Source organism: Aulostomus chinensis, chromosome 8 (genome assembly GCF_037954235.1).
Source record: "Aulostomus chinensis isolate RoL2024-O1b breed Wild chromosome 8, RoL_Achi_v1.0, whole genome shotgun sequence".
NCBI lineage: Eukaryota > Metazoa > Chordata > Actinopteri > Syngnathiformes > Aulostomidae > Aulostomus > Aulostomus chinensis.
In genome coordinates, this window is record NC_141327.1 from 9,630,945 (window position 1) to 9,655,792 (window position 24,848).

The following is a 24,848-nucleotide window of genomic DNA, read 5'->3' on the forward strand; positions in this document are numbered from 1 at the left end:
GGCCAGGGTGATGCCATCCAGGGTACCTATCTCATTAGATAGGGTGTTTCTAAGATGTTTTGGGCCCAGCACAACAACTTCAGTTTTATCAGTTTAATAAAAGAAAATAATGAGTCATCCATTTTTTTATGTCCTTTAGACAGGTCTCCAGTTTAGTCAGCTGATTTGTCTCATATGGATGCATTGATAAGTACAGCTGTGTATCGTCTGCATAGCGGTGATACTTGGCTCAATAGATCTGTGGCTCTCTGTCAGTCTGGCAGTACAGTACTGAAGAGGAACCTGGGGTTGTTCTTGTGTTCCTCGATTAGTGCTGAGTAGTAGGCTGCTCTCGTTCTACAAAGGGCTTTTCGATACGTTTAAGGCCATCTTGCCGGATTACATGCTTAGTTTGTAACTCCATTCTCATTGCTGTACTTCTCACAGCATTAATGGATTTGCAAGCCTGGTTGAATGACAATTTCAAGTGATATACAATAGATGTTAGTAGAACAGAGTAACAAAAAGTCATCAGTCAGGCTTGGCTGATCCAGTATGTGAAACTAAAATCAAAGCTATGGGGGTCCTACAGAGGAACTAAGAGCATTTCATAAATTAGGCCTGCTGTCTTATGTGCTGCTCTGTCATTGGCAGAGTAGCAGTTTCTTACTAGACGTTCAAATCTGTCTATTCTGGCATCTCAAAGAGTGTAAGTCATGTGTGACTTGTTCACAAATTAATCTGTTGTTCACAAAGAACAGAAAACAATTTTCACTTCAAATATTCTTTAATGAGAGAGCAATGTAAAAATAGTAACTTTTTAGACAGCAATCTATTAAAAGCTCTGAGCATGCTCAGTAAAATCACAAAAGTATCTTCACAGATTTTGTCGAATGAGAAATTTTCTGCAGATGAGTAATTGACCCTCTGCTTCATAAGAGTGCGGTGACACTAATGTAAAGCCTCATACATATTCAACATGAGCAGAGAGGCCATTGTCATGAATGACAACATCAAAACAAAGCCTTTAAATTCAATTACATCAACTAATCTTCTCAAAATGAGTAAGATGAGAGAGAGAGAGATAGATATATATATAAGACAGACAGAAAAACTTTTTAACAACCAAAACAAAAAAATGTATATGTATGCATGACAAAATATAGTATAAACATGTAAATCCAGGAAAACAGTCTTGTATTGGTAAGTCTAAAATATTGTCTGACAGCTGTCAAAACTAGAGAATTAACATGCAGGGCTGCAGAAGCACAAACTCCAGAACAAGTAAGTACACATGGATTGCTGGTCAAAAGTCATAAGAAAATATAATTGGCTGCAGACTCAGTTCAGTCTCTGTACACACAAAACTAGGTGAGATGTAAACACAGACTTTGCTAAAGCTGGCACAAGTTGTGACTGGAATGTAAAGGCCCCCTTTAAACCTGTCTTGTAAATTGGTGGTCTGTTCCAGAGAACAGTGCATACAAATCTGAACTCGACCCTGAGATTGTCATTAGTCTTCAGTGACTAATATCGCATACGGATTTCTAATTAGATGAATACAAATAAGTTATTAAGCTTTCACTACAAGCAACTCTATTGACAACTTAGCTGTGGTACACCAACTTTCAATCTTCCCCTGGCAAACATGAAGGAGAATGCAACGATTTTACTGTCAGCCGAGGGTGAATTCATCTGAATGATGACAGTCATCAGTGGACACAAATTTTACCCAGAAAATTGCTTTGACATCAGCTGAATGAGAAAATTTAACAGAATCCTCTTTGAGCTTGACAGGAGACGGACAAAAAAATGGTTAGTTGAAGAAAAGCTGTAGGCTAGATTCACAATCGGTTAGCACAGTAACTGGTCTGTCGCTGAAAGAAGAAAACTAGGACAGAACTAAAACTGGACCAGACAAATACTATGAAGCTAATACCACTGAGGTGTCAGTGGCCATGTGCTAGTTTCCAGTCTTGTTCTAGAACAGCTGGTGAACATGGCAATATTCTTGGGATATCCACCACTACACGTTATACACCAAATTCTTGATGTTACACAGTTAGGGACCATTATTCTGGGGTTCTCTTCCTTTTTCTAGAAGAATAAATCAAATTCAATGCATGCAATTCACATAAAAAAAACAAAAAAAAAACATATTCAACTCATACATATTTTGGGTTGACCACAGTTGGAGAGCAATCCGTGGTTAGTTGACAAATAGCTCATCTCTACTTGCGAGGAGGAGGGCCAAGAGCAGGAGAATTAAAAGAGTAGGGTGGTGGCCCCATGAAACTCATTAACGGGGGCTGTGGTGGAGCAAACTGCTGAGCCATCAGAGGCTGAGGCGCCCCTGATGGTAGGGGAGGAAGCGGGCCAAACTGGCCCTGTAGCTGAGTAGAATGATCCATCCCTCCAGCACTACCAGACTGGCCACCACTGCGGGAATTGTAGCCTCCGCTGCTGTTGTAGTTATGGTACTGATCGGAGTCGTAGTTGCCCCTGCGATCGCGGCTTCTGTCCCTGTAGGAGGAAGATGAGCGGTCTCCATCACGGCTGTTGCGGCTCTCACGGTTGAAGCGGCTGTCTTTGCTGTCACCTCCATCTTCAGGGCGCATGCGGCGATGACACTCCTCCTGGTACATTAGGTTGGGGTTGTTGGAGCTGCTACCACGGTAACGTGTTCTGCCACCTGTGCCATACAAAAAAATGTAATCAGTAAAATTTGAAACGCCCTGCATCTAAATAGCTGGCAATCTGTCTGATTGTGATATGTTCTGTTTTTATTACCTCCTCCTCCTCCACTGCGGCCTGACTGCACAAGCTGAAGCAGTTTAGGGTTGATGGCCTGTCGGGCCTCCTCAAGCACACGGACAAGGTCCCGGGCCTGCCGTAGGTTTCCCGGGGTGAAGAACGTGTAGGCAGTTCCCTTGTTGGTGCTGCGGGCTGTACGTCCAATACGGTGGACATAATCCTCAGAGGAGTTGGGATAGTCATAGTTGATGACGAACTTGACATCTTCAACATCTTTAATATAAAGATCAGTCGGTTTTAGAACATGGGAGAAAGAAAGACCGGATGCTTCAGTAAGGAAGAGTTTATTCTTGTATTATTTCAGGTCAGCTGTTTTTAGCATTTTTAAGTACAATTAAGTATGTCATATTTAAATCAGAGATCAGAAATCTACTCAGAGTAACTCACCTGTATAATCAGACACAAACTCCACACATAAACATGATTTCTGTTAAAATGTTTCAATGTGAAACCACTGTAACCAAGTGGCTTTCCATTTGATTAAAACTGAGTAGGACAGTGAAGTATAAATAAGGACATTGATTGAAAAATCAGCCTTCACACCATTGTCATGACTGGCCATAGTGAGTCTGTTTCTCATTACAGAGGACATGGGGCTCTGACAGCACTGCTGTGTCCGATAAGTCTCCCCTCCAGTTGTTTCGTCCACCATGACAGAGGGAGGGTCTTTCATCAACCATAACCCACTGCATTACAGACAAATCATGTGCCATACAAACTGCTTTGCTTTTCATCATAACAGGAGCTGGATGCATGTATGGTGAGCTCGTGGAAGAGTTAAGAGAAAGGGGCGGTGAGGTACTTACCGCCTTCATGGTGTTTTATAAAGTTAGCCAGTCCCCCCTGATCAGTCCTGGTTCATAGGGAGAGGCCGAGGGCGAGGGAGACAGGATTCCTCCCTCACCTTCTGCGCACACCAGCAACATCAGGCGGGAGCAGAACCGTTTGAACCTCAAGGGACACAAGGGCAGGTTCTGTTGCTCTCTCGCCCCATTGCAGGACCCTCCTCAGACTGTGGCCAGGACTGGATCCAGACAAGCCCGTCTAACTCTCTCAGTCAGTCTCTGTCAGTCTGCCTTTTGGGACGGATCGATGGGCAGACATACAGGCACCTCAGGCTGCTCCCAAGAGAGGCTCGTTGGATTTACAAACCGACAATTTTGGCCAGGGGGGATCTTGGTTACCCACAAGGAGGAAGAGGGGCTTTAATCCCTCTAAAACTAGCCGAGGTTCTACTTAAACATGACTGAGGGGGCAGCGACAGCAGCACAGACTGTTACAACTGCCGTGTGCTGCCAAACCCTGAGAGGAGAAGAGGGGAAAAAACAAGAATACAGTCATAGGAATTTAGGCAAGTCAAAGACACTTCCCTTATCCCCCCTTCTCAGGTTCTACCAACAAATGAGAGATCCTATGCTTCCTGTTGTTTTCATTATTGTCCTACAAGTAAAAGACCAAACGCATCTTAAAACATAATAATTTGTCTAATTTTATAGAATATCAATAGCGCAACTACAAAATGAATTTAAGAAAAACATAAAGTTTATTTAGTTTGACACCACAAAGGAGACATACGAAAAAGTGCCCGACACACCCCTCCTTTCAGGCAGCGTGCCAAAGAGCCCCAGTTTAGGGAAGCTTTATTTCTTTAGTAACAAGAAACAGACTATCAACCCAGTGGAGCGTAAGGCCAGCAGCCTCCACAGTGCCGGCTGTCATTCATCTGTCAGGCTCGTAGATGAGGTTTCAATTACATTTCATTGTTCATCTGTTATCCTAAACTGACTGTATCTTGTGGTGTGCTCAGACTTCTTCATTAATATATTATGGACAGTTCTTGCATGACAAGGAACACACTGTGATATCCACCTGATAGCAACTCTTGCCTTTTATGACATTCAAGAAATTGCAGCTACACTTAACTCCCGACAGTCTCTTGTGCTACCTACTTACCTCCTGGTAAATCAAGCTCTGCAATAAAACAAGGTTTACTTCAAACATTAATTTCTCTGAAACTGGACATACATTAAAGGATAGTCAGGCTGATTTGAGCTCCGATCTAGCTATCCCACAAAATTGCAGGGGTGTTTCCAATGATCTGCCCAGATTGTCTGATAGTGTGCAGGGGTTACAGATTCAACCTTAAGGTTTGAGGATCTACTTGCAGTAGTAGTAGTACTTGCACTAATACATTTCATAAGTAGGATTTTAAATAAGTACAATTACATCAGTAATCAAATGGCATCGCAATAGCCCTTAAGAAATAAATCAGTGTTGGTAACAATGGTAAATATTGTAGCCATTGAGGCTAACTTAAGCGAGATCGCTGTACTAGTGTTGACAGATTCAAAGAGTCAAAATTTGGTTCAGCCAGTTCTCGCTAAAGAAATAATGTAGACCACACCCCCCCAAATACATCTACATCTGGAATTTTTGGTTCGGCTTTTTTCTTTTGTTTCCCCTCACTGTGAAGCATTACTACAGATGCTTGTTGTTCTCAGTCTCTGTTTTATTTGCATCTGCTTCCTATTGGATGAGACATTAAGTTAGTAATTAAGACCGATGACGTAATACATGATCTGGTATGGTGTGGCGTTATTTTTAAAGCATGTAGTGTGTGCGTGTTTGAAATTAGAGGGAGGATCTGTGAAGATTCTTTCTCAGAGCACAACAAAATCTGATTTATCAACCCGTCAGGATCAAAAACTCCTGTAGTGTGTTCCCATTTTAGCTGCTGTCTTGTCATGTACATTAAACCTTTTTACAGTGAAACATTTCAAAAAATGTAGGAAGAACAGATTATATAATCAATTGGGAGATTTTCCTAAAGTGTGAGAAGACATACCCAGACCCCGAGAGGCTACATCAGTGGCAATCAAAATGGGAGCTTTTCCACTACGGAATTCTGTGGGATGAAACAAAAAATATCTCTTACAGAGAATTTCAAGAACGACTACTGGCATTTTAGCTATGACAGATGATAAGACGGTATTTCATTTACCTGTGAGTACCCAGTCTCGTTCTGGCTGGCTCTTGTCTCCATGGATACACATGGCTGGCCACCTAGTAATGTAGCAGGATAAGTGAGATGTCTGATCTATATATATAGGCCTGTCCTTAAAATACTTGCATAGCTAGGAGAACTGGCGTCATCAAAGTGTCCCAATCTCTTACCCATCTCTCCTCATCCTTCTTGTCAGATCGTCACAACGTTTCTTGGTCTCCACAAAGATGATGGTTTTGTTCTCCTTTTCGGCCATAATCTCCTCCATCAGCTGAATAAGCCTATTCACAGGGGGAGATAAAAAGCACCGCCAAGAGAGAACAATTAGGATAGTTAGATAAGTTAAAGGTATTGGCATTCAACAATTTCTTGGGAAATCCTCTAATTTGATATCCTCTTCAGGGCAACACTTGAAGATAGATCCCCTTCTCTCCTCTGTGCACTCTGTAGTGTTATCTCATTCACCCATTCACGTACACTCACTGGTGGGGGCTGCCATGCAAGGTTCCAGCCTACTCATCAGGAGCAATTAGAGGGTCTGAATCTTGTGGAAGTGGAATTAAGGATCAAACCAGCAACCATTTGGTTGCTAGACAGCCACTCTACCTCTGATCTATGCTGCCTGAAGGTGGGAAGTCTTGGCATACCACCATCAAAAGTAATCAAATATATTTTTCTCTGAATAGTTTTGACCTGAATTGATAGAAATATAATTGTGCTTAACAGTTATGGAATTACAATTTAAAATCAGAAGATAATGTCATTTTAGAATCAGATTCATATTTTGTACTACTTTCCTGACAAAACGACTGGGCACAGTGATTCATACTGTGCATGCTTCAGGGAGCTGCTAGCACACACGCTCTGAGAGGATGACAAATAAAAAATTTCCCCAAAACTTGACATGGCCTGTTGGTAGTGATGAAAATATCAAGAGAAAATTCTTCTGTGGTTCAGACACTTTCCCTCAGCTTCCCTTACTTGTTGTCCTTTTCAGCCTCTATGCAGACATCAACTATTTGCAGGATGTTGTGATTGGCGCTTAGCTCCAGGGCTCCAATATTAATCTGGATGTAGTCCCTCAAGAAGTCTTCAGCAAGCTGCCGTACCTCTTTTGGCCAGGTTGCACTCCACATCAGCGTCTGTCTGTCAGGCTAAGACAGAAAATAGAGACAGACAGAAAAAATGCATCTTCTACATCACAGGACACCGAACACAACATCAGAAGTAATAATGACCCTATAAAAATTTAGTCCTGATAAGTGAGCCTTTCTCCTACCCTGATTTGGTCGACTATCTTGCGAATCTGTGGTTCAAAGCCCATGTCCAGCATGCGGTCTGCCTCATCCAGGACCAGATAAGTGCAGCGACGCAGGTTTGTCTTTCCTGCCTCCAAGAAGTCAATGAGGCGACCAGGGGTAGCGATGCAGATCTCAACACCTTGACAGCAAAAAAAAACAAAAAATAAAAAACAAAAAATTAAAATAACTGATAAAAGTGAAAGACTATCCAAATGGGATATTTTATGTGAAGATGTGGTTAGAATTCTGAATTTCAATACTTTTGATAATAAATGGAATTCATTGTTGTATACAACCATACTCACCCCTCTCAAGGTCTCGAATCTGTGGCCCTTTTGGTGCACCACCATAAACACAGGTGCTTTTGATTCTGGAGGACTTGCCATAGTCATATGTCACTTGCTGCACCTGCTGGGCCAGCTCTCGGGTTGGGGCAAGAACCAGACACTATAGAGAGAGCAGGAAGGCTTTAGACACTGACCCACAGCCTTAACATTCATCGATCTAGCCACTATTTACATTTACATATGTACTTACAATTGGACCATCTCCTCGCTCTAGATAGGGCTGATGATTGATATGCACAATCGCAGGAAGAAGATACTATAAAATAAATGACGGACAGAATAGCATACTGTTAGGAACCACAGGAAGTAATGCAAACCAATTTCTTAAATGTACCATTTATGTATTGCTATTTAGATTTCATACATAACTGTACTTTAAACATTATGAAATGTGAAATTTATATGAAATAATATTATTTCGAATGAAAAGTCACCATCATTAGGATAACAGCCAGGTATTCTTACAGCTAGTGTCTTTCCGGAACCAGTCTGTGCAATCCCCACCATGTCCCTACCACTCAGGGCAAGAGGGAAACCCTGAGACTGGATTGGGGTTGGCTCCTTGAAATTCTGCTGCACCAACACATCTATCACATATTCTAAAAGAGAGAATGACACAATCAAAAATAGTGCTGGACTGCTGGATGACTGTTTTCAAGGGATGACAGGAGCAAAACTAGAAAATGTTTTCTTCTTGTAAATATCACTGACCAAAATCTCCTTAAACTATTTGTTATATTAAACATGAATGTAAAGATGTGTTACTACATGCAAAAATATGTAGTACGTTTGTATAAACAAAGAAAAAAATGAGCATTCATTACTCTCTGTGTAATGTAATGTAATCTAATATATAGATTACTAACGTGGAAACTGTGCCTGTTGAAAAGTGGTGACGGCCTTGGGACAGCCAGAACCCTTGACGGTGATCTCCTTCTTCCTGCGATACTCATCCACGTCATACTGATTATGACAGGGGAGGGGAAAAAATAAGTAAAAGCATGCAGGTAGATGTGCCAATGTGTGTGTGTGTGTGTGTGTGTGTGTGTGTGTGTGTGTGTGTGTGTGTAGAGAGAGAGAGAGAGAGAGAGAGAGAGAGAGAGAGAGAGAGAGAGAGAGAGGAAACAAACACACACACTAACACCTAGTTGAAAAAAATCTTTCACTGATATTGCTTCAGACATAACGCTACTATAACAGAGTTTAAATTTGTTATTCAATTATTTGCTTATGAGTAAAATGGCTGTAACAGCAATACAACTAATGACGGATATCGTGATGTTGACTAGTTGTAACACCTGTGAAATTATTCGAAACACATTTCAATTAATCATGTAAATTCTATGACTCACTCATGTTTACCGATCGTCTTTGGAGTAATATGACATTTACCTGACTAAGGCATTGCACATCTGGGTGCTCAGTATAGAAGTTCTTCTCAAATTTGGGCAACTCATCCAAGTTCCACCTCTTCTTACGGAGACGATCACCTGGATTACCAAACTTCATGGGCTGAGGGCCACTGCGACCACTCATTGACCCAAACCGAGGCCTGATGCGTAAGGATCAACAGACAGGGAGCACTTTAGAATCATTCGTGTCAGGTTCAATTTCCTGTCAAGTTTAGTTTTCAGCTCAGTGTTACATATTTGTACAACTGAATTTAAATGACAAGATTACCTTTACACTTACGCCCCCTTAAGGTAAATTCAAGACAAAAAAAAAAACCTTTACTTAAAATTTCCAACGTCCCAACACCGAGAGCAGTTAATTGTTAACGTATATCAAACTAAATTGAGACCGCTTAAGGCCTCCAGAGACCATTAACCTCAGCATTTAAGGAGCGATTTTTAATGTATGCATGTTGCTATAGCTCGGGGTCAAACTTCATGTGGTGCCAGGATATTACGATGCAATACATTCTGCAGATTACATGTCTGTGTTGTTGCCATGTATTAAATATGACATTACCTGTCTCGTCCACGGTCCCTGTCTCTGTCCCCATAGGAGGAGCCCCCTCTCATGTTTGCGAAAAACAGTTCTCGGGTCTGACGCAACAAGCTAACAGATAGTTCAGCAGCTCGAGACGGGTTTGTTTACGTTGTGATTAACTGAAAAATAAGCCCAGTTTGCGTTTACAAAAAGAAAAGAAACCGAGGGGAAATTGTATATATTATAACTACAGGTATATACGACGACAATTTAAATGGGGATGTTAAATTTGAATCGTTATATGCGTCACATAGCTTCAGCTCCACGTCTGCTGCTCGGCGTCCTCTTCCTTTCCTGGCCCTGCCCTCTTTTACGGCGTAAATTTTTACACGCGTAATTTTACGTCTCTTTATTGTGGGAAATGGATGCTACGTATGAAAGTAGGAGAAGTGGTAACCGTGAATTGGGTCCGTTGCGCAGATTTGTTGATGGCTTTGTGTGAGAAACCTTGGGCACTTGTTGGACATCAGAGCAGAAAACGATAGTCTGAGGGGCATTTTGGCTACTGTCTACAATATAGAGAGTAGAAGATTCGAAGAAAAACAAAAAAACTGCTGGAATGTATCCATACCACTCGCCTGTTGTGCGTAAACACACCCACGTCTGGACTGAGGAGGGCAGCAAAACACCCACGATGCGTCTAATCCGCCTAATAAAAGAACAAGAAGAAGCTAGTCCTCCAGGAAGTGGAAGGGGAACGTGATATTACTGATCTTTAGTGTAGAATGTTAATCAGTTAATTTTGACGTGCTCTTTGCGAAGGGAAATGCCTTTGTTTATTCAAAATAGAGGAGTTGAGCGTACAACATCTACAGCGGAACTGTTCGACAAATATCCACATTTACAGGTTAGTTTCCTGGCAGTGTAGCTAAAGTCAGGATCTAGAAACTGTCATCACAGTTTACAGTGTCATTTTTATGTGGACACTGACGGTTAGCTAACAACACTATTAAGCTTAGAAAACGGGCAGATACATTTTAATGTAAAAGGACAATACACTTTTGTTTTGTCCTTTTAAATGTTAACTAACTTCATGTTCAGCGCATGTGCCTTAAATGGGGAGCCAAGGGGAATGAAACAAATTGTTATAAATATGTGACCAATGCACGGTGGTGCAGTGGTTAACACTGTCGCCTCACAGCAAGAAAGTTCCGGTTCGAGCACGGGATCTTTCTGTGTGGAGTTTGCATGTTCTCCCTGTGCCTGCGTGAGTTCTCTACGGGCACTCCGGCTTCCTCCCAAGAGGGGACTAGGTTAATTGGATACTCTAAATTGGCCGTAACTGTGATTGTGAGTGTGAATGTTTGTCTGTCTCTGTGTGTTGGCCCTGCGATGGACTGGCGACCTGTCCAGGGTGAGCACCGTCTTTCGCCCGAAAGCAGCTGGGATAGGCTCCAGCCCCTCCGCGACCCATAACAGGATAACCGGTAGAAAATGGATGGATGTGAACAATATTTAAGACATTTTAAAATGCAGCATCTATTTTGATTAGATTTGTGAACGCAGTTTAAACATATACATTAAGTTGTTTGGAAAAATTATGGAGTTTCCAGCTTTTATCTGAAAATTACTTCAAAAGAGTTTAGGAGAGAGTTAGAGCAATGAACTTTACACTTAATAATTGCTCATCTCCTGCTTGATTCCTTAAAATATGTCGTTTCCCTTTTTCCCCCTGTAAATTTATTTTCAACTTGTATATCTCTGTGGTTTCCTGACAGAAAAAAATACCCCCAAGTCAGCACGAATTGCTTATTTCTGATTATCTCCGTGGCCTGATAATATATTATCCGCATTTACAAATGCTCTGAGTGAATTTTATTTTGTTTTGGTTTTTTTTTGGAGCAGGAAACTGCAAGAGCATTTTGTTCCCAACCACTTACCGATGTTGACCCAAAGTGCCTCCTTTACGTACAACAGAGAGAGTTTGCTGCGACAACACCAGCAGACTGTAAGTAAAGCCAAGTGATTCCTAGATCCCTGTTCAGATGATCGGAAGTGTGGAAAATGGTAATCTGTGCTCTCTTGTGTTTTTATTTTGTTTGTTTTTTTGTTGCATCCCAGCTTTTGTTTCAGTAATTGGATCAGACGATGCCACCACCTGCCACTTGGTTGTTCTGCGGCATACTGGTAGCATTCCTTTTGCTTTTAACTTGTGCCAAATTCTGCTTCTGTATGAAATAAAAGTTTCTCTGGGTTTCATTTATTTTTTAGGAAGTGGAGCTGTGTGCCTTGCTCACTGTGATGGCTCTAGCACATGGTCTGAAGTCCCACTCCTTGTGAAATCTGTCACATCATTGAGCAATGTCAGTAAGGAGGGAAGGTATGGAACATGGGGGTCTAATTTTCACTGTCACTGTCATCCAAATTTTGATCCTTATTTTCGTCGTTATTGTTGTCATCTGCTAATCTGGTTGGTCCGGGTCGCAGGGGCAGCAGCCTCAGCAAGGAAGCCCAGACTGCCCTCTCCCCAGCCACTTCCACCAGCTCTTCCGGGGGAATCCCAAGGCGTTCCCAGGCCAGCCTAGATATGCTTATTTTACATGTGGCAAAAGTCTGATCAGTAGTATAAACATGTAAACAGGATAAAGCACATTAGATCAGATGTTCTGTCACTTCGATTCAGACGTCATTGAAACAGTGGTTACACTGTGCCACAGAAATACAGTTAAAAATGGCCAAAAGAAGCATCCAAGATGCTGAAGTCACCTTACTATTATTGCCATCAGCAATCATTCCCAATCCACATGTACACATAATCCATCCACACTCACTACACCAACTCAATGGATTTATTTTGCCAGTATATTATCCACATGGGCATTTCACTTCCCCTGTTGCCATTGAAATGATGTTGAGAGGCATCGTGTTGGTGCCGAAAAGTCAGTGTCACAGTTATGAAAGTACAGCTACTTATTTTTTCTTTTCCTTTCCAGACTTGAACTCCATCTCGTTGGAGGATTTAATGATGAGTCCAGGACATCCCATGGACTCAGCCTTAACATATTAGGTACTGTCCTTTAAGGTTACCTCACATCTTACTTCAGTATTATAGCATTTGTGTCTTCTCAAACCTGAAGATCTCTTTTCATTTTTACAGCAGCATTCCAGAAACAGATGGAGGATATTCACCTGGAAACATGCTGCATCACTGGTAACACTGATATGATGTAGTTTTCAAGCATCTCACCCAGCTCCACCATCATCTAACCAAACCAACTCCACTCTGCTGTTTTAGAAATGAATGACGTTGTTGTTGATGGAAATCATAGACCCATAATATATGGAATAGGTAGGTGCGATATTTATAAATATGTATGTGTTACAGAGTAAGACCAACACAATGTTGTTATGGCTTTCAAACGAATGCATTTTTTTTTTCTGTAAGGTGTAAATGTTAAAACAGGGGAAGTGTTCCCTGCCTCCTTCACTCATAAAGGACCTGCCGAGGAGCTTCGCTCAGCTCGGACCTTCACTGGGGGAGAGGTAGCTGACCTGCTCTTTTGTGTCTTAATAACATGCCTGTTTGTGTGTGATAAACACACTCCTTTGTGTGACACAAAATGCCATTGTAAATTAGACTTGGGAAATGGAACTAAAGCAATGTGTATTGGCAACAGACACATTATCAATAGCAATGTGAAACTTGTATATAACGGTATATCGATTGTTTAATTCATACAAAATACAGTCGATGCTAATGCAAATCCCATGGAAAGCTCTAAATGAAGATTGCTCAGTTGAACAAACAAACCACAAACGTGATTCCTCTCTGGTTCAATTTAAATTCAAGCTGAAAACAGCATTGAATGGGCCTTCGCACCCTTGCACACACCAGGGTGAGGCACATTGAAGGGCTTATGTCATGGGCCCATAGATGTTTTCCGACCAGGGCTGACAACTCTGACTTCACCCCCCCCCCCCTTTTTTTTTTAGCCCTGTCAGTTTGATGAGGATTTTAGAGTACTCTTCTAGTAAGATATCCTCATAAAGCCCATGACTTTGGCCAAAGCTTATATTTGAATTCACATTTTAGTGGGAAAATTTGTCCTGAATCCAATGATGCAGGTTGGAAAGTAGTCAGACTTATGGTTTAGATGTCAGAAGCCTCAGTTTGACAAAAAATATATGTCCAGAGATTGCCCTCCCAATGTTTTACATTATAAGGTGCAAAGCAGCACAGCAACTTTCAGGGCTTACAGAAACCAAACCGTTGGGAGTTATTAAAATTTTTTTTAACAACTTATGTTCAGCACAGTGTCATAAGTCATGTATTAAAGTTTAAAGGTAATACCATTAATGCCCTAGGAGGAGATAGCATTGGTTCAGGGTCCAAAATTGGCACAAATTCATACTTTCATGTGCATATTGTGGCCTTCCTGTTGGATTGAGGTCAGAGGTGTCAGCATATGATTTAAAGGTCTTGATAAGATGAATAATTGAGTTTTGGTTTGATGTCTCTACAACATTCCTACGGGCTGTGGCACCCCTTTTTAGATACCTAGGTAGCGCTGTGGAGCACATTTTTACACTTTGTGGGTTCAATTTTACATTTTTATCAAATTTTCCACCGGACCTGATGTGCGTGCCAAGTTTTGTGAGTTTTTGAGCATGTTTGGGGGGTCAAATTGAGGTCTGAAGTGGCAGAATAATAAAGAAAGAAAGAAACAGAACAGATATAATAGGGTCACTGCCCCTTTGGTGCTCGGGCCCTCAAAATAAAATGCCTTGAAAATGTTATGTGTGTCGACTGACAAACAAACAGCAAATCTTTCAGCAAGAGAACACTTTTATTATACTGTCAATGTGACACAACTGACACATTGAGTGTAGTCAGTGTACAGTAGATTTAACCTTTCTTTTGCTGATTTTTTTCTAATATTGCTAATTGCAAATGATCAATAATTATCGTTGTTGACTGACATTTTATCAGGATAAATTTTCCAGATATATTGCCCTAGTTTAAGTACAAAAAGAACACTTGTTTTTGTTAGAGATTAATCCTGTCTATTATTTTTTTAAATAATTACTTAGTAATTGTTTTAAATATGGGTAAAGGAACATTTTTGACTTTTCCAACTAGTGGTTAAAAAAACTCAGAGAAAGTGATACACGATGAAAAAAGATGAGCAAAGTATCTCACGTTTGATTTTCTACTTTGTGGACAAGAAATTCTGTTGATTGATTTCGGCAATGACATCAAATTTCTCAATTTCATCCAATGAACTCAAATCAACTGTTTAGATAAATGTTGTAAGTGTAATACTTGTATACAGATATTTTAGATATTTCTATGTATGGCAGCCTGCCACATTTAAGCACTGGCACCACAACATGATTTTCTATTTTTGGAGATGTACACCTTTCTCAGTCTGTCTAGAAGGTAATTCTTATTTACATAACTTGTGCGAAGGCAGCACGGTGGTGCAGTGGTTAGCACTGCGGCCTCACAGCAAGAAGGTTCCGGGTTCGAGTCCCGGCTCAGGCACGGGATCTTTCTGTGTGGAGTTTGCATGTTCTCCCCGTGTCTGCGTGGGTTCTCTCCGGGTACTCTGGCTTCCTCCCACTGTCCAAAAACATGCAATTGGGGACTAGGCTGATTGATACTCTAAATTGACCGTCGGTATGAATGTGAGTGTGAATGGTTGTTTGTCTCTGTATGTCGGCCCTGCGATGGACTGGCGACCTGTCCAGGGTGTACCCCGCCTCTCGCCCGTTGACACTGGGATGGGCTCCAGCCCCCCTGCGACCCTTAATGTGTAGGAATAAGCGGAAGATGACGATGGATGGATGGATGAATGTTATTGGTCAAAATCTGACAGATCGCACTCAGCAAATGCATATTGTGCCCTCTGCTGGTCACTCACACAGTTCAATTTACAAGATAAATCCTCACATGGAGGAAAGGATGCAATTAATTGCATTAATTTTCTTTTTTTCAATAATGAATAAGAATCAGTTATTCTGTCAACCTAAAAAAAATAAACCTGTTCATTTCTTTGCAGATGGTTGAGATTTATGATTCAATTCGGGGACTTGTTAAAATCGGCCCTTGCAAGTGGTCTCCCAATATGGATATTGCCTTTTGGTTGTCACAAAGTGATGACATAATTTTAAAGGTAAAGACAAAAGTCATTTTGTAATGTCACTATCTCTCACGCTTCCTTCAAGGCCTCTATGTTGGGGCACAAGGTTGTATAACACAGATTTTGTTGTATTTTTCTCCTGTGTAGTACCTGTCTACGTCTCCAATGGCTGAGCCACCGCACTTTGTCCGCCACATCAAATCCACCATTCAATTCCTTTTGGAGCACCCCAACTCGGACAGTCTGTTCCCGGGGGGTCAACCACAGCTCTACCATCGGACTGAGAGAGGGGAGTGGGAGAGGGCTGTCCAGTCTTAGAGCCCTAGCGTCGCTCTTCAAAAACATTAACAAGGAACCAGACTGTTTTTGCCTCTCAGCTTAGTGACCCGCCCACGTACTGTCTGCATTTTCTTCATTGTGTCTTAAAACCCAGGTATCATTGAATGTCTGAACATCTGTGGGATGGCTGTCATGACTCATATGGCTGGCCCAGTAGAGCAAAGAGAGGGAGTACATGTGATACTGTTCATGTCTGCAATGGTTTATTCATCCATTCCAGTGAGATGGCATAAAGTCCCTACCTTCCACCAGTGTCTTTGGTTGAGTTGAGGTTGTTGTCCTCACAATGCCTGACTGTTTCCATTTAGGAAGAAATACTGCTGTTGGAAGTTTTTACATTTATTTCGCACCTCACATGATAGTCATGTTCATAATGGAGAGATCGCAATCAACATGCATTTAAAGTCCATTCAGTTTGCTTTAGACTTTTTTTTTTTTCGTCATTTGGATGCTGCTGTCAGTTAATGGGTTGCCAGAAAACCAAACATTATTGTTCTGAAGCAAGTTTCCAGCAATGAATGATTTACCCCAATTTATGAAAAACAACACATTTCTGGCGGTTATAAAATGAATACAATTCCAGAATACTTTGGAATGTGTTAACAGTTTTGAAAGTTATTGGCCAAAATACTGTATTGTCTATAAATTTGAGTTTGATCTTTAGAAAAATGCATATAGGGGTGCCTCAGCAAGGAGTAAATTTGTACCAACACTTCAGTAAGTAGGGATACACATGCCTGAATTGTACAGCTGAACTGAGCAAACATTTCATCTGATGCAATACATACTCCTGTATAGTTGGCAATGAATGTGTAATCAGAATTTGCGCGTTTAATTCTCTACTGCATGGGATTCGTGACAAACTTAATTTGCTTTTACTAATTTTATGATTTTTCTCTTAACGTTTGATTGTTGAATTTTAAAGCAACATTATCCTATCGGCCTGCTTTTATTTCCTGTTCAGAAAATTGCAAACATTCTGTGAAAAGTGTGAACATATCCCTGATTTTAAAATCAATAAATATGGCCAACACCGGCATCTACTAGGGTGGAGATTTTTTGTGCCTATGAAATCAGTAGCATCATTAGCACAACTCAGGAACACATAGAGGAAATTTCTTCCTATACTGTACAAACATTCATTGATACTCAAGGATGACCTGAAAAGTCTTTGGTGGTCAAAAGACAAGGTCATTGTGACAGGCAGGCCCACATCAAAAAAATAAAAAATGCATAGGCTCAACAGAAACAGTTTCCATCAAATTGTTTGTGATCAAATTTATGTTTATGCTAAATGAAATTGTAGAATTATAGAATGTTTATTTACAACCTATTCAAAACATTTTACAATAAACTTACATTTTTAAGTTGATGGCTCACTAAAATTAAGTTGCGCCAACTACTTTACGTTATTGAAAATTATTACACTTCTGACATTTTAGAAAACATTTTGTGTCACATGGCAGCAGATGTTTGGAAAAAATACGTCATATTAAAAACGAATTAAGTATAGATAATACATATTAATACTTTGCGACCGAGTTTCTCACTGCATTAAGACACGATCTTAACCTCCCAAGGCTTTGGGTCTCTGGTTTTTAATGGAAAATTGTTCTCCTATCTAAACTTAAAATAAAGGGTCCTGCTAGTTGGATGCTTGCGTCCTGCTCCTCCCCTCATCTCAGCTGAGGTTCTTACGTAACGAGGGGCGTACTGTAACGCAGCTAGAGGAGCGGACGTGGTGAGCGGACTGACAGTTCTGCCCCGGGTCTTGGATGGTTTCTACTGTACCAGCAAGTATCTTATCAGACATTATATCCCTCTGAAAGGGCAATTATACGAGAGATAGAACGTATCATTTCATTGAAAACGAAACGGATATCGAGAATGATGCCGTGAAGCTCATTCGCTACTCATACATTTCTCCATATTGAATTCCGCTAGGCCACAATTACAGTTAAATAATGCTCCAGTCGTTTCTGAGACATGTCCGTCGGTTTCCGTGGGTCACCAATGTTGCACTGTACGGGTGCCTGTTCGCTGGTGGGGACTTCGTCCATCAGTGCTTTTCGCGGAAGGACAAAATAGACTGGAGCCATACACGCAATGTTGCGGTGGTCGCGTTTAGTTTCCATGGTAACTTCAATTTCTTCTGGATGCGATTCTTGGAGCGCAGGTTTCCCGGGAATTCGGTGGGGATGGTGCTGCGGAAGCTGTTACTGGACCAGAGCACTGCAGCGCCCCTGGCCACCAGTGTCTTCTACACAGGTCAGTGCTGGCAAGGACACGTCCCGGGACACAACCCGGACAGTTAATGGTTAACTTTGTACAGGTCGCATCGCTGTCAATGTGTAACTTGATCCAATTCTTCTCTGCTTTTTCTTTCTTTGTATTGAGTAGACAGTAATTGTTTTTTGTGACAAGAAACAAACCTTGACCAGCAGAGGTCATTTGAAAGACATGACAGCAACTGCAGTGGGGTGCTTCAATTAGGTGGGCTCAACACCACACCTGTGCAAGAAAGCTCCTGTCTATCCTGGCAAGAGCACACTTACCCAACATATTTATTTCTTGTATAAAGGTTGTTGCTGAATGAATATCAGCATGCTCATTGATGCAAGTGGACATAGAGTTGGCCAGGGAATGAGTCTAATTATTGAGGTATGAGTAAGGTTAACAGCCCAAAGTGGGCCATTATTTAAATCAGAGTCACATGTGATGGAAAAAAAAAAAAGTAGATCTAACTCCCTTTAAGTCGCCAAAGGCACCATCTGTCAGTAGGTGGGTTGGAAGTGGCTGTCAAGTTGAAAGTCATTTTTACAGTATGAATCTAGAAATATGATGGAAAATGTGTTTTCAAACTAAAGTCCTGAATTTTGTAATAACTCACATAAAAGTATTTATGAAATAATTATTTGTGTTATAAAAATAATTCTTCTTTAAACATCAATTTGTGACTTTCAGTTCAGCAAGGTAACTTGGAATGTGGTGAATAATGGAAAGGTTATTTATTAATGGGCCCCGGCTTTACAAATATAAAAAGGTGAGTAATGTATTATTAGAGAACAACTCTAATTTACCCCTTCATTTAAAACATCATACCTGGTATCTGTTTTGATGAACATGAAAAGCGTTTTCAATTCAGCGTTGTTTCACTTATCAATATGATGTATGTAACAGGTGATGTTTCCTGCCATCACCTGCACAAATAAATAGAAGCTGACAACTTTGTGTTCAGGGCATCCGTATATGCTGTATGTGTATAAATCGGTGGACCTTGCTTATTCGTGTCTGGGACAGTTGGACTATGTCTGTTGAAATGCAATGTTTTTCAAATATTGAACTAGCAGTCTCGATTAGATAGCAAAAAAAAAACCTAAAATAAAGTCACTTTAGGGCTGCACGGTGGTGCAGCAAGAAGGTTCTGGGTTTGAGTCCCGGCTTGGGCACGGGATCTTTCTGTGTGAGTCTCCATGTTCTCCCTGTTCCTGTGTGGGTTCTCTCTGGTACTCCAGCTTCCTCCCACAGTCCAAAGACATGCAATTGGGGACGAGGCTGATTGATACTCTAAATTGACCATAAGTATGACTGTGAGTGTGAATGGTTGTCTGTCTGTATGTGTTGGCCCTGCGATGGACTGGCAACCTGTCCAGGGTGAACCCCGCCTCTCGCCCATTGAAGCTGGGATAGGCTCCAACCCCCCTGTGACCCTTAATGTAGGAATAAGCAGAAGACAATGGATGGATGGATGGAAAATCACTGTCGTTGTTTTTTGTGGAAGTTTGTCTTTGAACCTCCAGCTTTGTCAAATTATTTCCCAAATGCAATCAGGGCATGAGGTGTCATTTTTGTTCTGTGTCAACCAGGTGTCAGCTTCTTGGAGGGCAAAGAAGACGTACTGGAGGACTGGAGAGAAAAATTCCTGAATACGTACAAGGTGGGTGAGAGCAGACATGGTTGTCACACCTTGTTCTTCCTGCCAGCATCCCCTCAAGTCTTCACTGATAGCAGGACTTAACTGGGACAATCATTTAGGCTGATATCTAATAGCATGTAGGTTAGCGCTGTCGCCACACAGAAAGAAGGTTCCCGGCTCAAGCACAGGGTCTTTCTGTGTGGACTTTGCATGTTTTCCCTGTGCCTGCGTGGGTTCTCTCTGGTACTCCGGCTTCCTCCCACAGTCCAAAGACATCAAGCGGGGACGAGGCTGATTGATACTCTAAATTGACCGTAGGTGTGACTGTGAGTGTGAATGGTTGACTGTGTGTTCGCCCTGTGATGGACTGGCGGCCAAAGGCTGCTGGGATAGCCTGCAGGCCCCAGCGACCCTTAACAGGATGAACGGAAGAAAATGGATGGATGGATATATAGCCCTTTTTTTAAAAAAACAAAACAACTTCACTTCTGGTATTCCAATGAATAGTAATGCATATGAATCACAAATTATTAAAACCACCAACCCCTCATTGCAACATACTGTCTTGAACCTTGTTAAAGAGAAAGACAACAGAAGTACAAACATTTCACCCCTAAAGTTTCTTAAGTAGTTAAATATCTACAGAACAAAGGCAAACATTTATGGTGGGCGGCATGGCTCAGAGGTAGAGTGGCCGTCTAGCAACCGAAGGGTCGCTCGTTTGATCCTTGACCCTGACCCTGGTGACCATATCGAAGTGTCCTTGAGCAAGACACTGAACCCATAATTGCTCCTGATGAGTAGGTTGGTGCCTTGCATGGCAGCCTCCACCATCAGTGGGTGAATGGGTGAATGGGTGAATGAGATGACACTGTAAAGCGCTTTGAGTGCCGCTGAGGTAGAAATGCGCTACATAAAATTGAGTCCATTTACTATTTTACCATTTACAGATATGGAGAGGTATATATATAAGAGGAACAATGAAACAGGTGACTGAAGACATTTTTTTCAATGCTACTTAAATAAATATAGCAGGATCAAGATACTTCACATAACATACACGAGGTGGGTGGAAATAAGAATGTGCACTTGCGCATGTATAACTGATGCAATTTTTTTTCCAATGAATGATTAAAAATAGCCTAGATTAAGAAAATTACAAATAGAAAACATTAGGTTGGATTAAATGAGACTCAATTTTATTGTCATCATACAGAGTACAAACTGAGCCAACACACTTGCTAATTTTTGTGCCCTTTGTCATCTCTTTTCAGACGGGGCTAATGTTCTGGCCGTTTATGCAGGTAAATATTAAATCTCCTGTGCAGGAGGTGGAAAGAACTTGCGAATAATTCACAACCGTCAACAACCTCTTGTCACCTCACGCAAATGTGTGGGTTTGTAAGTGGAACTTTGAGCTTAGGTTTTCACAACCAGATTTCATTTCATTTATAAATTACATTTAAATACTGAAAGTCTAAGTACCTTTGCATTATAGCCTACTACATTTTCAAAGCCAAATCTATGTTATATCTATTCCAAATCTAACAAAATTAAATTTGGTCATGTCTTACAGGAAAACTTAAAATTATGTATTATTTAAACAAATATCCACATGATAAATTACATCCCTTAATCCTTAAAACTTCTATTACCTCATGTTTCCTTTCATTTTTATGACATTTAAATACTAAAAGTGATCCCATCTTGGTGCTTTTTCACTGTAATACATTTTCTAAGACAAACCTTTATTGTATTTATACCAATACAAACAATATCAGAGCTGAACATGAGGTACTGTTTAAAAATCTTACAGCAAATCAGGATTTACTTTCCAGTATGACATCCAAATTATAAATCCAAAATAACATACACTGTTGCATATGAATACAGTTGGATACATAATCACAAATGTGAAATGTCTCTGTTTGTCTGCCTCAGTTCCTGAACTTTGCCTTGGTGCCTCTGTATGTTCGGACCACTTTCACCGGGTGCTGTGCCTTCGTCTGGGCCACTTTCCTGTGTTTTTCACGCCAGAGCGGCGATGGGACGGCCGGTGCTGCCCTTGCATGGATGTTCCCTCCCAAACAGGATGCAGCAGAACTCTCAAAGGAGAACCTGAAAGGCAAGGTAGATGCTTCTGAAGAGGGAACGCTCATACCAGCACCTAAACAGAACTGAAGTATGCAGAAGAAGACTGTAGCAGATGGAGATGCATATGAAAGCCCTGTTCTCATACAGCTGACACTGCCAGGGTCAGAGGTCAAAGTACACCTCCTCGTGATACTTGAAGGAATTTTGAATAACTGTATCCAGCAGATTGAATGTACCTACAGCATGTTCTTCATCAATATAAGGGCTGTGCAATATGTTCAACATCTCATAATCTGCATACAATACATATCAGGGTATAACATATTTTAGCAAAATCAGTTGATTAATATTTTATATAAAATCACCAAATGGAAGGGCCTATTTATCTGTAGTGACTTGTTGGCTCTGTGGTTGGCACTGTTGCTTCATTTTCTGCCATTCTGGAGATTGTATGTTCCTTTGAGTGCTCCCGTTTCTCCGAGGCACTGGAGATGGTCCCTGAGTGTTGTTGGATCTTGTAGTATCTATATGCAATGACAATAAGACTTATTACATTTCGAAATTGAGTCATTTTCTTTACATGTGTAACAAATTGTAAAGTGTTAATGCATATAATATAAAAAGGTAAATAGAAAATTCTTTTTAACCGAATAGGCACAAACAGAAATAATCAGAGTCCTAAAATGGGAATATTCTTAAAAATCTCAAACCAAACACATCTGTTGTAAAGTCGTACCTTGTGGATTTCTTCTTATATTGTCTTTGCAGATGTAAGTTGCAAGAACAGCCGTAATCTCCCATTTGTGCGATTCTTTTTTGTGCATGTTAATATCAACATATTATCAGTATTCATAGATATTAATCAAGTCTCCTAAATTTGTTATTTATGGACCATTCCAAATATTGTGGAAATAAAGAATCATCATATCGCACAGCCCTACGTGTTATTATAGTATATCAACTTCATTCTTCGCCTTCCATACCAAAATGGGCTATCGCCGTGCTTGACCTCTCAACAGGTTTGTTTGTTGATTGCATAAATGTAGTCTTGCTGTATCAAACTGAAGAAAATGTACTGGATTGATATTAAGTGGTTTTGTCTTTGAATGAACCACCGCCACTACTTTATATTGAAAAGAGACACTGTTGTGAATATGGGAAGAAACTATTTCCACTATGTGGAGTGGCAGCTAATTACCTAGGGTTGACCTCTAGTTTATAATAATCTAAGCAAAATTACATACGATTAAAGTCTGATGAAATTAGATTGCAGATTTTGGTATTGGTGCTATTATGCACCAGTTTATGCTTTAGGCCACATGGCAAATTAGCTGCTCAGCTGCAACAGAATAAATGTCCCTGCAAATGTCATCTCTGTCATTTAGATACTGATACGCTACATTGAATGTAAATATCTGCTGGTGACTTTTCATATATGTCAGCTGATGTCAATCAAAAAGACATGATGGCACTGTTTTGGAATGAACACATTTGATTTCACTTCGATTTTAAATATCACAACCTGGCCCTCAGTAAGAGTTTTCAGACTGTTTACATTGATGATGTGGTCACTGAGCTCTACTGTGTGAGACTGTCGGACTAGATTATGAGATGACTTGTATTCTTTAATTGTGTTAAATAGATTTGCTGGTCTAATGGACTACAATGACCTGAGTCCCCCCCCCCCCCCCCCCCCAAGTGTGTTTAAAGCAACACACCTTATCTGTGAAACACACGTTTAAATTCCTTCTGTTATTTAGTGAAAAGGTAATCATGAAGGTTACTCTCAGATTGTTGAATAAAGAAGAATGAAACTTAACTTCTTCAACATTTGAGAGCCTGCCTGCTTGTCATTGTATTTCCATGTTGTAACATGAGCATTCTTTCTTCTTTTTTTTTGTAACATTTCCTTATTTTTCAAGGGTTTGCCATATTACCCTCTTTTACCTGATCTCTTGGTGAAAATGTTGCATTATATTTCCTTCCCTGCAATTATTCTTGAAATTTAGCACCAGGCAGTTCTCTTCACAGTCAAAAATGAAAATTATGTGACATGGTCAATTCTGTGCTTACGGGTATGATTTTGAAGAATGTTCCCTCAAACCCTTTTGGGTTGAAAAGTACAATATTGGATCTTCTAGAGGCCTGAAATTGCCTTTTGACAAAAGGGTACAGAGTGAGCTGAAGGTTACAGTTATTTTGAAATAGCGTACCCCTCAGCAACAAGCATTTTTACCTTCTTAGGTACATACTGGCACCTCTATTTCTGAGTGTGAGTCTGCAGAGGTCATTTTTACTAGACAGAATGGAGCTCAGTGCAGTCGGTAAAGCCTCGTGTTTCACTGAACTTATTGGTGTTATAGTAAGCAGTGTCCCCATCTGTTTACATAGTTGATTTTAAAGTTTAGTTTTCAAATATGCTTTTAAAAGTATATTAGACGGGAACATTTCTTTTATTGGGTCTTTCCTACAGAAGTGAACAAATAAAAATAATATTAGTCATTTTATTATCAGTAATTCTTATATGTAATCATGTGTTTGAATTGTAAATAGAAACACTAAGTGATCCACTGCAGCTATTTGAGTTAATTTGAATTGCATTCTTAGGTAAAAGAACTTAATATTTGTGAAGATTTACATTCATGGAATTTCTCTTTATTTGTATTCAGAAGTATGACACTGGAACCGATCGTAACAGCAATGTGCTCCATTTGAGCTAAATAATGAAACTAACAAGATTCTTAACCCCAGTGCTAGCTGAAAAAATATGATCATATTTTGCACTCAAGTTACAGTAACTGTGGTACAGAAATATTATTTATTGTTGAATAAATTTAAATTATCCCCTTTACGTCTATGTGTGAATGTCATTGTTATTCTTCTGCTTCTAAGACTGAAACAAACTTGCCACATTCTACTCTATGGAGATATTATTCTCTTATCAAATGTAAAATAATCAGTCAAGTCAGAAGTTTGTTA

General features: G+C 40.4%; 3 protein-coding genes across 3 annotated transcripts; 2 read left to right on the forward strand and 1 right to left on the reverse strand.

Moving 5' to 3' along the window:
* Positions 1-753: 753 nt before the first annotated feature.
* On the reverse strand, positions 754-9,742 carry LOC147257034 (putative ATP-dependent RNA helicase DDX17). Its single transcript, XM_086210783.1, has 13 exons — positions 9,417-9,742; positions 8,838-8,997; positions 8,312-8,408; positions 7,911-8,044; positions 7,636-7,701; positions 7,404-7,545; positions 7,077-7,237; positions 6,779-6,951; positions 5,968-6,078; positions 5,795-5,856; positions 5,639-5,698; positions 2,770-3,006; positions 754-2,671 (listed from the first exon to the last, which is right to left on the reverse strand). Exons 1-13 carry the CDS (start codon positions 9,467-9,469, stop codon positions 2,211-2,213), a joined length of 1,917 nt encoding a protein of 638 aa, XP_086066909.1. The 5' UTR covers positions 9,470-9,742; the 3' UTR covers positions 754-2,210.
* A 91-nt stretch (positions 9,743-9,833) lies between these two features.
* Positions 9,834-16,916, forward strand: ntan1 (N-terminal asparagine amidase). Its single transcript, XM_086210784.1, has 10 exons — positions 9,834-10,284; positions 11,283-11,385; positions 11,499-11,564; positions 11,649-11,757; positions 12,371-12,444; positions 12,535-12,588; positions 12,673-12,726; positions 12,823-12,920; positions 15,440-15,553; positions 15,668-16,916. Exons 1-10 carry the CDS (start codon positions 10,204-10,206, stop codon positions 15,836-15,838), a joined length of 924 nt encoding a protein of 307 aa, XP_086066910.1. The 5' UTR covers positions 9,834-10,203; the 3' UTR covers positions 15,839-16,916.
* A 675-nt stretch (positions 16,917-17,591) lies between these two features.
* On the forward strand, positions 17,592-24,708 carry LOC147257036 (mpv17-like protein). The gene is made up of 5 exons (XM_086210786.1): positions 17,592-17,652; positions 18,036-18,127; positions 19,726-19,796; positions 21,050-21,079; positions 21,717-24,708. Exons 2-5 carry the CDS (start codon positions 18,058-18,060, stop codon positions 21,954-21,956), a joined length of 411 nt encoding a protein of 136 aa, XP_086066912.1. The 5' UTR covers positions 17,592-17,652; positions 18,036-18,057; the 3' UTR covers positions 21,957-24,708.
* The last annotated feature ends 140 nt before the right edge of the window (positions 24,709-24,848 follow it).